The following is a 9,411-nucleotide window of genomic DNA, read 5'->3' on the forward strand; positions in this document are numbered from 1 at the left end:
TTGCAGTCCGGCCATGCAGCCTGGAGTCACATAGTGCAGAGCGGCTGGTGGGCAGGAAAGTGAGGAAAGCGGTGGTGGGGGCAGGGGGAGTGGAAGCAAGTGGGCATGCAGGAATGTGGGGCTTGCACCGGTGTCCTGGGGCCAGCGCCAGTGGGGCCCAGAGCAGGGCAGCAGGAGCATGGGATGTGGCTAGCATGGCTCTATGGAGCCGGGCTGGGCTGTGCCAGCAGGGAGAGGGGGGAGCTGGCCTAGCTCCGTAGAGCCTTAGCCAGCTGGGACCCCATGTTCCTGCTGCCTCACTCTGGGCCCTGCTGGTGTCTGGCTGTCATTGCCCAGCTGTCACTGTGCCAGCTCACTCCCAGTCCCCCCTGTCCCAGCCCCACGGTACAGGCAGGGAACAGTGCGTACAGTCCCAAACCTGCGTGCTCCGCGTTCGCCCATCTGGGTTGAGCAGCAGTGGCACAAAACAAACTGCTACTCAGCATGGGGAAAAGTGCCACCCCCTCCCTGTGGCCAGTGCTTCCTGGTGCAGCTGCTCAGAGCCCATGCGGGGCTGCCTGTGTCTCTGCTGCATCACCGCCACCTCTGGGCTGCCCCATGGGGCAGTGGTGGCAGTACAGAGCAAGCACAGGTAGCCCCGCATGGGCTCTGAGCAGCTGAACCAGGGAGTGCCAACAGCAGGAGGGGAAGAGGGAGAAGCCGCTTTTCTCCTGCGTTGAGCAGCAGTTTGTCCCACACTGCCACTCCTCAGCCTGGGCCCTGCACCCAGTTGGGGCTGAATGGCAGTGGTAGCGACAGCAACGGCTGGGCAGAAACCACTGGTCGGTGTGGGGGGAAGCAGCCCCTCCCTCTCGCTGTCGCTGGGCAGCTTTTGCTGTGGACACCGGGAGCCTGTGCTGCGCAAGGCTATGGTGTGGCTCCTTTGCTGCTGCTTGTGAGCTGCCCTGCGGCTGCTCCACACAGCCACTGCTGCTGTGCTGGGCAGCACAGAGGCAGTGGCGAAGGAGATGCACTGCAGCCTAGCATGGTGCGGACTCCAGGCAGACACAGCTAAAACTGCCTGGTGGTGGTGAGGGGGGTCACTTTCCTCCATGTTGAGCAGCAGTTTCTGCCCAGGAGCATGGGGTCTGGGCCGGCAGGGGCTGTATGGAGCTGGGCTGCACTGCTCAAGGAGGGAGAGGAGGAGCCAGCCTGGGTGCATAGACCCCTGCCGGCCCAGACCCCACGCTCCTGCCACCCTGCTCTGGGCCCTGCCAGCGCTGGCCCCGGTGCGCTGGCCCCAGTGCGCTGGCCCCGGTGCACCGGCGTGGGCCCCATGTTCCCGCTCAGCTGTTGCTGAGTGCCGCATGCCCGCTCGCTGTCCCTTCCCCCTGCCTGCTGCAGCCATTTTCCCACTCCCCCACACCTGTTTCCTGGCTGCATTGCCAGAATTGCAGGAGCAGCTGGGATGTGGTGCTGAAGCAACGAGGAGTGAGGGGTGCGGAAGTGGTAGGAGAAGGACAGTGGGGGCAAATGGAGGGATGTGGCAGTGAGCGGGAGCACGGAGCCTGCACTGGTGCCCGGGGACCAGGAACAGCAGGAGCGTGGAGCCCGGGCTTGCAGGAGCACTGGAGGGGGCTCTGTCTGCTGCGGGTGCAGGGGTGGGCTGTGGGAAAACACTCCCCCTCCACTATCCTCTCCAATCACCTTCCCAGTGCACACTCCCAGCTCCCCACAAAACCTATACCCACCTAAACCTCACCCCCCCCACACCTATCCACCCCACCACAAATCCCACACACACACCCTCCCCCACACCCCATATACCCACAAACCTATACCCACCCTCCCACCCACACCCTCCCATAATATACAACAGTAAGACTTCACTTTAAGCTATTATACCATCACCTCTATGTACACTACACAAACACACGTAAATTAGGACAAAAATATTTTTTGAAATGAAATTAATGAATGTTGTAGTATGTTTGATTTTTAAAATATAATTTGGTATTTTTCTGGCTCCAAGATGGCAAACCCCATTGCTGAAAGAAGTACTTTTGGAAGGCAAAGGGAGGGACTTCTGGTGGCAAAGGTCAGGGGTTAGGGAGTGGAACTCATGGTCCCAAGATGGCAACCAGGTGGCAGGGTATCTATCAAGGGATGGGGCTACTCATGCAGCACTTGATGACTTGCCAAAACTTGGTAAGCGGCCCTCCACCCAAAATAATTGCCTGCCTTTGCCTTAGACCCTGCTAAGTGTATGTCACTAGCATGTCAAACCAGGGAGCCTCATAGGGACATGGGAACACCAAGAGAACCTTCCTAAGGGGGTTGACCTTGCAGGGCAATAGGAAGGACAGTGGTTGCTGGCAGGAGGGGGAAGGCACATGGCAGAGGGAGGAATTGGGAGAGAGTAGAAGAAATTATGAAGGCACATGGCAAAGGGAGGAATTGGGAGAGAGTAGAAGAAATTAATGTCCAGGAGGGTCTCAAGGCTCTTGGTGTCCTGGACCTTGGTCTCCATGCACTTCCTATAGTATTCTGTGTTCTCCTCCATAGACTGAAGTTGATATTCTGGGCATCAATGGAGTTCTCTACAAGGGCAGGATGAGCTCACAACCTGCAAAATGGGGCACCTCTCTAGACAAGGAATTTCCAGGTACGGTATGGAAAACAGCTCATCTGGGCACAACAGTGGTAGGGTGTGCAGCCCACAGCCCAGCACAGCTCTGGCCTGCTCACCCAGTTTGGAGATGCAGCTTGTGGGGGCTGCATATCTCAGCATATGACATGCTAGATTTAGACAAGCTGCTTAGCTATTTGGCTCAAAATGGCACATTGCATCTTGGGATTGGTAGACACCATGGACTGCACTACAGATGATAATATTAACAACACTACTAGTACTCCCTAACACTTACATGGCACCAGCCATTGGTAAAGTGCACAGAACTTCACAAAGGTCATTATCATTACCACATTTTATGTGCCTTAGCAGGGTTTCAATGTGGTTTCCTCACTGGCCAGTTTGGGTGTGCCAGAGTGAAAGATGGCTGCCCTAGGGTAAAAGCATTTCCCTGTAGCCTGGCTTCATGAATTTGGGCCTGTCTTAAGGGCCTGTGGGCCTGACTCCTTGCACCACTCAGATCTCCTGTGGGTGTCTCACCCCATTACCCCATCTCTTTCAATTCTTCACATGGAAGGAACAAAGACCCTTCGGCCACCCTCAAGACATGGGATGGAAAGGACACGCTCTGCCACCAGTTGTGGCCGCCATTATGTGTCATCCTATGCATGTGAGTCCCTACCACCCTTGTGCTCAGGCTGTCATTCAATGTTAGGGGAATTCTCTGCTCCATAACTGTGTAGTGGAGTAAATAGCTGTCCTTGGCATGTGCCATGATAGCAGGTGGAGAGCAGGCTACAAAGACAGGCTGGTAAAATGGGGAGCAGTGAATCTGCTATGGTGAGACATCATTCTTGCACACCATCACCTGGACAACAAGGAATCAGTAAGCACAAGCAGAGGGAGCAGGGCAGGGGCAAGTGCATGGAAAGGCATGAAGAGCTGTGACTGGGAGTTATTATGGAAAGCTGTAAAAGCAGGGCAGCCCAGGGGTGGTGCAGCAAGGAGGATGGAGCTTGAGGAAGTAGGGAAGTTCTAGAAGAAGGCTGAGGCAAATCTAGAAGAGGGCAACATCTAGAAGAAGGCTGGGACAAATCAAGAAGGGTTTGGAAACTAAGGAGGCTTGCTCTGAGCTTCAGAGAATCACAGATGCTCAGAATGAGAGAGCACTGTTATGCCAGCCACAACCCCTGCCAGAGCCCCCTAGGTTGCCCTTGTCCAGTGGCAGCCTAACATTGGTCCTGGCTCAGGATCTGGCTGTCACTGGCTTTACCCTAATGGGGCTAGGGGCTGAGGATGAGTGTTAGTCACAGTGATGTGCAAGGGACACAGTCATGTGACTGCTACCCAGTGAGCACTCTGGGCATGTTCAGAGCAAAAAGAAGTGGCAGAAATGCTGTATCTGGTTCATGGGAAACACTGATATTTCACCATTTCCTGAGAAATGAACATGCTGAGAAATGTTTGTTTAGAATGCTTCTGTCTCAGAAATTTTTCAAAACTATGGGGATTTTAGGTTTGCAGTTTATCTTTTAATGTTAATATTTTGTTATGTTTACATTATTTTAGGAAATATTATTAGTAGTAGCACATCATAGAATTAATCAGTTTTATTTTAAAAATCATTAAGTACAGCTGCTTCCCAGTGCTGGTAGAACCAACTTATTATTTCTAGATCGAAATGGGTGCATCTACATGTTCATTAATATGTCGTAGTTACAGCACATTAAGTTTAGTACCTGTAATAACGGATACTAACTCAATGCACAGTAACCAATGCTACTGAACAGTAACAGCGGTGCATTAATGCGCAGTAGAATTAGTCTACTGTGTATCTTGTGTCTTGTGTAGATGCGCCCAATGTCTTCCATTTGTGTTGTAATGAGATATTTTGACACTGACAACTTACACAAAAGCAGTTGGCACTCCTTGTGCTAATTGGAGGAACAACTGTTTGTAATACCCTTGCCTTAGCCTGGAATCATTTTGTAATCTATGAATAACAGCTACTTCTCTAATTAGTACTAGTGCTTCCCTTCTTGTCTTGTTCAAAGGGCCCAACATCAGACTTCATGATCATAATACAAAATGAGGCACTTGGAGCCGGTGGTGCTTGGTCAGTACCAAAAGTAGCATCTGCTCTTAATTTTTTAAAAATAATGTTAAAATACCCATAACACTGTAAAACAATGCTGATGATCTTGTTCCAGCCTGCTCTAAGTGCCTTTCCTAGCTCAGCTCCATCAAACCTCTCCCCTGTGCCCATCAGTGAAATCTGTGCTGTTTTGCCACTGACATACAGACTCTGCTTATGTCAGAGTTACCCCACTGAGAGCAGGGAGCCAGGGCATCCATGGCTAGCTTGATGTAGCACTTTCATCACTGTGGACTTTGACTCATTGTTTCACCTGCAGTCATAGTAAACTGAGAAGCCACAGCACCCTCCCCCACCCCAGTCTAGCCATGGACTGCTGTGAAGATAGTGTGAAGACAGGCTTCCTTTTCAAGCTACCCTATAAAGCTAATGTGAATGCAAAGGCCCACTCCTGTCTTCTGGCTTGTGGTTGTGACTTCCCCCTGACTACAGGCAGCTGGAATCTGGACTGAGTCAGATGATTTAATGCTTTTCTCACTTCTGTGTGTTGCAGCAACTGTTGCCCGGATGAGGGCTGGATCTGTAGGCGGCAAACAGCAGCCTTCCCAGGAGACTACCCTGGATGTCCCCATTCAGCGAGCCACCCCATGGCCTCTGTCAGGAGACAGGGGCATGACTGGCATGTGAGCCACACAGGGCAGCAGCAGCTCCACCAGCCCCACCCCTTTCCTTTCTACCCATTATTCCTGGGCAGCTTTAACTGGCAGGAAGTCCAAGGCTGCTCTGCATGACCTCAGCAAGTTGAGCAAGAGGGATTTATGACTGTGTAGAGCCCAGTGCTTGTAGGCAGGGAATTGCAGTCACCATCTCCACCATGAGCTGTTGGGTGAAAGGGCAAGGGCATGGGCAGGATGGGGCCATAGGGCTGCCCTGGAGCATGTGTCATTTCATAATAAACTAGGGGGGGCCCTCTTCCAGTGCCTAAGCTCTGCATTAACACACAGACCTGGGGGCAGTCAGGGAAGATCCAAGTGCCCCTGTCTTAGCAGAAGCCCCAGGTCTTGAGAGCTCTTGGTGAGTACTGAAGGTGCGTGTTAGGGAGGCCTGTGGGTTGCCTGGCTGGTGAACAATGATAATAGCAAGCAGGGCTACACTTGCTGTGTTGGGGGTCAGGGAGCTCCTCTAGGCTGTGGAAAGACTGATGCTCTGGCACTGCCTTCTGGCTGTTCCAAGGACTGGCATGTCTCCATGCTGTCCACCCAGTAAGGCCCAATACTTGCCTGATGCTCAGCAGCTTGTCCCTGCCCTGGCCCAGCAAACTGGCTCCTGGGACTTCAAAGCCACTGATTCTGGCTGCCTAGCTTGCTGGCTGATCCTCAGGGCTCAGCCATGTCCCCAGGAATATTCCTTCCTTCTCCTGCTGCCAGACCAGCAGGCCCTTGTGAGTCCCCACAGGGGTTGTAGAGCTGTAACCAACAGGACCCTGCACCCAGGCAGCAGTTGTGGCATATAGAGACACATACCTACAGCTGAGGCTCGGCATTGGTGAGTGACTCTCTCGATCCTAAAATCCCCAAGGCCTCCAGAGATTATTAACAAGAGCCCAAGTACAGCAGCGTGTGTGGGGCTAGAGCGGTTGGTCCCAGTTCTGTGCCTCAAAAGCATGGACTCTCCTAAACCAGCAGCCCTTTGCCCTGGAAGCCCCCTGCCCCTCTCCCTGCCAGCGCTAAGGTTGGACAGCAGAGGCCCTGCAGCTGCTCTCAACCCTGCTGCCCATCCAGATGAGGTTAATTTAAGGAACTCCATAAAGTTGTCACTTTTATAAGATGTGTTGGGTGGGATCATTTTGTTCTGAGGACAGAGGCCCAGGGAACAGGTAGGGTCACTGATCACACATTTCACAGGAACTGAGACAAGGGAGAATATCTGAAGACATTAATTTTTACCACGAGTGGCTTTTCAGAGAGGGGTTACTTCTCTATGTTCAAAGGGAACCTTTGGGGCTCAATCTGACCTCGCTTGTGCCAGCGTAATGTTGGAGTAACTCCATGGAGTGGGTGATACCCAGATCAAGCCTTTTGCCACAAGGCCAATGATGCTAATCCAGCTTCAAGGGTGTCAGGAGAACAGCTGTTCCAAGCTGTCAGCTTTGTATTGTGCTAGTTCATAACACAGGTGTCCATGTCACCCAAACCCAGAGAGATGGAGACAACCACAGGGACTGAACTCCTTAGTCCCACACTGAGCCCATCGAATCAGCAGAGAGCCACGTTGCTGAAGAGACTTGCAGTGCTGCAGCCCGTGCTGTCCCTGTAGTGTGGCCTCAGCCACATCAGTGAATCTTAGTCCAACCCTCAGACAGTTTGGAAGGGGTTTCCCTGTTTCTGCCTGTTTGAAGCCCCTAGGCTGCATCTCTTTCACCTGGGCCCAATTCTGCCTTTGCTTATCCACATGCAGATCCCTCGGTCCCAATTTATGGGCAGGAAAAACAAGGCACAGATGGGTGAAGTAATTTGCTCAGGGCTCTAAGAGGGAGTTGGTGTCAGCCCATGGATCAGAATGTGAGAGATCCTGGTTCCCCTGTCTCTTCCTGCCCCACACTTCTGAGTTAACAATACACTCTTGCCTGTAACACTGCTCCCACTAACTACAGTACTCTAGAGGGGCTGAGCAATGTTCCCTCTAAGAAGTAGTGGTCCGTGAGTGCACTGCTTCGATCCCTCTTCCCCCTTTCAGCGCGGTCCACCGGTAAGTGTCCCAAAGTAAGTGTCCAGGTGGGAGCAGGCAGGGTTCAGCCACCACCCTTCTCCATGCTAACTGCTGCCCAGAGCAGCGCAGTGGAGTGCTGTGGGGCAGCCATGGGCTGGACACAATCAATCGATAGACCTGAAAGAGAGGCACCGGGGCCGGTGTGGGACATGCAGGGCAGGCAGAGGCTCCTCCCTGAGGTGAGATGGGGCCGGGGGCTGGGGCTGGTGTGGGCTCCAGGGAACTGCTATGCTCCCTTGTATCGCCTCGGGGAGCAAGGAGGCATGTGGCATCAGGGCTGGGGAGTGGAGCAGTTCCCCGGAGCCAGCAGAGCCTGCGCCAGCCCCCAGCCCTGCCTTGCCTCACCTCAGGGAGAAGCTGCTGCCTGCCCTGCATGAGGAGTGAGGAGCTTACCTTTGGTAAGTGTCCCACACTGGCCCTGGTGCCTCCGCTACACTCTGCAACCAGCTTCTCTCCAGGTGGGTCCATGGCCTTAAAAAGTTTGTGCGTGGCAAGATTTTTACTTGTGCACAGCCGTGCACGTGCGCAGTTTAGAGGCAACACTGGGCTGAACATCCCTGGTAGAGCCAGCCAAGATGGCATGGAAAGCTGGAGTTGCAGGCACAATGGATCCCCAGTAAGATCACAGGGAGCAGGCAGCCACCCAACCTGTGCTGCAGCATGGTAGGTGGGAGAGCTGGGTCTGTGAAGCAACAGATGTGGGCTCCATAACACACAGGCAGCAACATGGGCTTGGATGGCAGGCTGCAGCATTGGGCTCCCTCCAAATGTATCAAGCACATATTGTTCTGGGAATAAATGTCCATGGCAAGGAAGCATGGCATCCAATAGATGGCAGGTTTGCTGTGCAGCCAATGGCACCACCCAGGCTATGACCTGCACCTTGCAAGGGAATCGCTTTTTAAAATTCAGCCTGAAAAGTGTTTGCTGCTGTGCCAAGCTGGGCATTGCCATGCAGAAGCCATGGGTCAAGGCAGGGTAGCCCCTTTCTCCAGCAGTGAACACACATCCATGTTGGCTCTGACAGGACATTGAGTCTTTGTATTCTGAGGGCATCACCTGCAGTCCTGACATGAAGTTGAGGAGCTGTACCCAAGATGGGTAGCGACCACCCATTGCTATGCTGTGGGGAGGGAGTGACTGAAGGGCATGGGCTGGGCTCCTTCCCCATGTTCTAGGAATATCCTCTAGAAAGCCTCCCAGGGCTCTTGATACTCCAGCCCTCAGCTGTAACGGTGTCAGGACGTGGGCGGCCAGACCTTGGCGCCAATCAGGAACCAAGGTTACTGCACTGGGGCAAAAGCTCAAGGTGGTGATTATAAGCAGAATCCAGGAACAAGCTGAGGCCAAAAACCAGGTCAAGAAGTAAATGAGCAGACTGTAATCCAGGATCAAGAAAAGTCCTGATATAGGGGAAGTAGAAGATCAGATGCTAGGAGGCAGCTACTCAGGTATGAGGTACTGGGTGGCATTTTAGACAGCTAGAGGCTCTAGACAGGCCCCATTCAGCCTCTGGGAGCAGCAACAGCATGGGTAGGTTGGAGCTAGATGCCAGTGCTGGTCAGATCAAGCCCGAGTTTGAAGCAGCAGTCATAACATGCTTCAGTTTAGGTGCTGCTGTGATGCAGTCCCATGGTATAGATCCCCTGGCCCAGGAGACAAAAGTTGGTGTTCAGTGTGCCCATCACTGCCTGGATCTGACAAGCAGGTGTGTGTTTGTGTCTGCTTTTCTGCAATGAATGTACTGACCTGCAGTCTCTGGGACCCTTTCTGCCACTGGAAGTTGTCCCAAGTGTCCCATTCCTGCCACAAAAGAAGCTGAGGAAAAACGTGGGCAGGCTACACATTTACACCAATGTAAATTACACTGGAGCTGGAGCAGAGATGAGCAGCTTTTCCAGGGCAGTGGGTCACAGCTGGTGCTATTATAGCAAGT

The 9,411-nt window shown here is 53.0% G+C and overlaps 1 protein-coding gene across 1 annotated transcript in view; it reads left to right on the forward strand.

The window, feature by feature from the left end:
- Positions 1-6,427, forward strand: part of CUNH16orf96 (chromosome unknown C16orf96 homolog) — a gene marked incomplete at its 5' end in the record, with an annotated part of 23,110 nt that extends 16,683 nt beyond the window's left edge. Inside the window, 2 exons of the mRNA XM_025193202.1 lie at positions 2,545-2,644; positions 5,260-6,427. Of these exons, the coding sequence (XP_025048987.1) occupies positions 2,545-2,644; positions 5,260-5,393 (234 nt within the window). The remainder of the gene's footprint in view (positions 1-2,544; positions 2,645-5,259) is intronic.
- Positions 6,428-9,411: the final 2,984 nt, after the last annotated feature.

The sequence above is a fragment of the Alligator sinensis genome, unplaced genomic scaffold, assembly GCF_000455745.1.
Source record: "Alligator sinensis unplaced genomic scaffold, ASM45574v1 scaffold1389_1, whole genome shotgun sequence".
NCBI lineage: Eukaryota > Metazoa > Chordata > Crocodylia > Alligatoridae > Alligator > Alligator sinensis.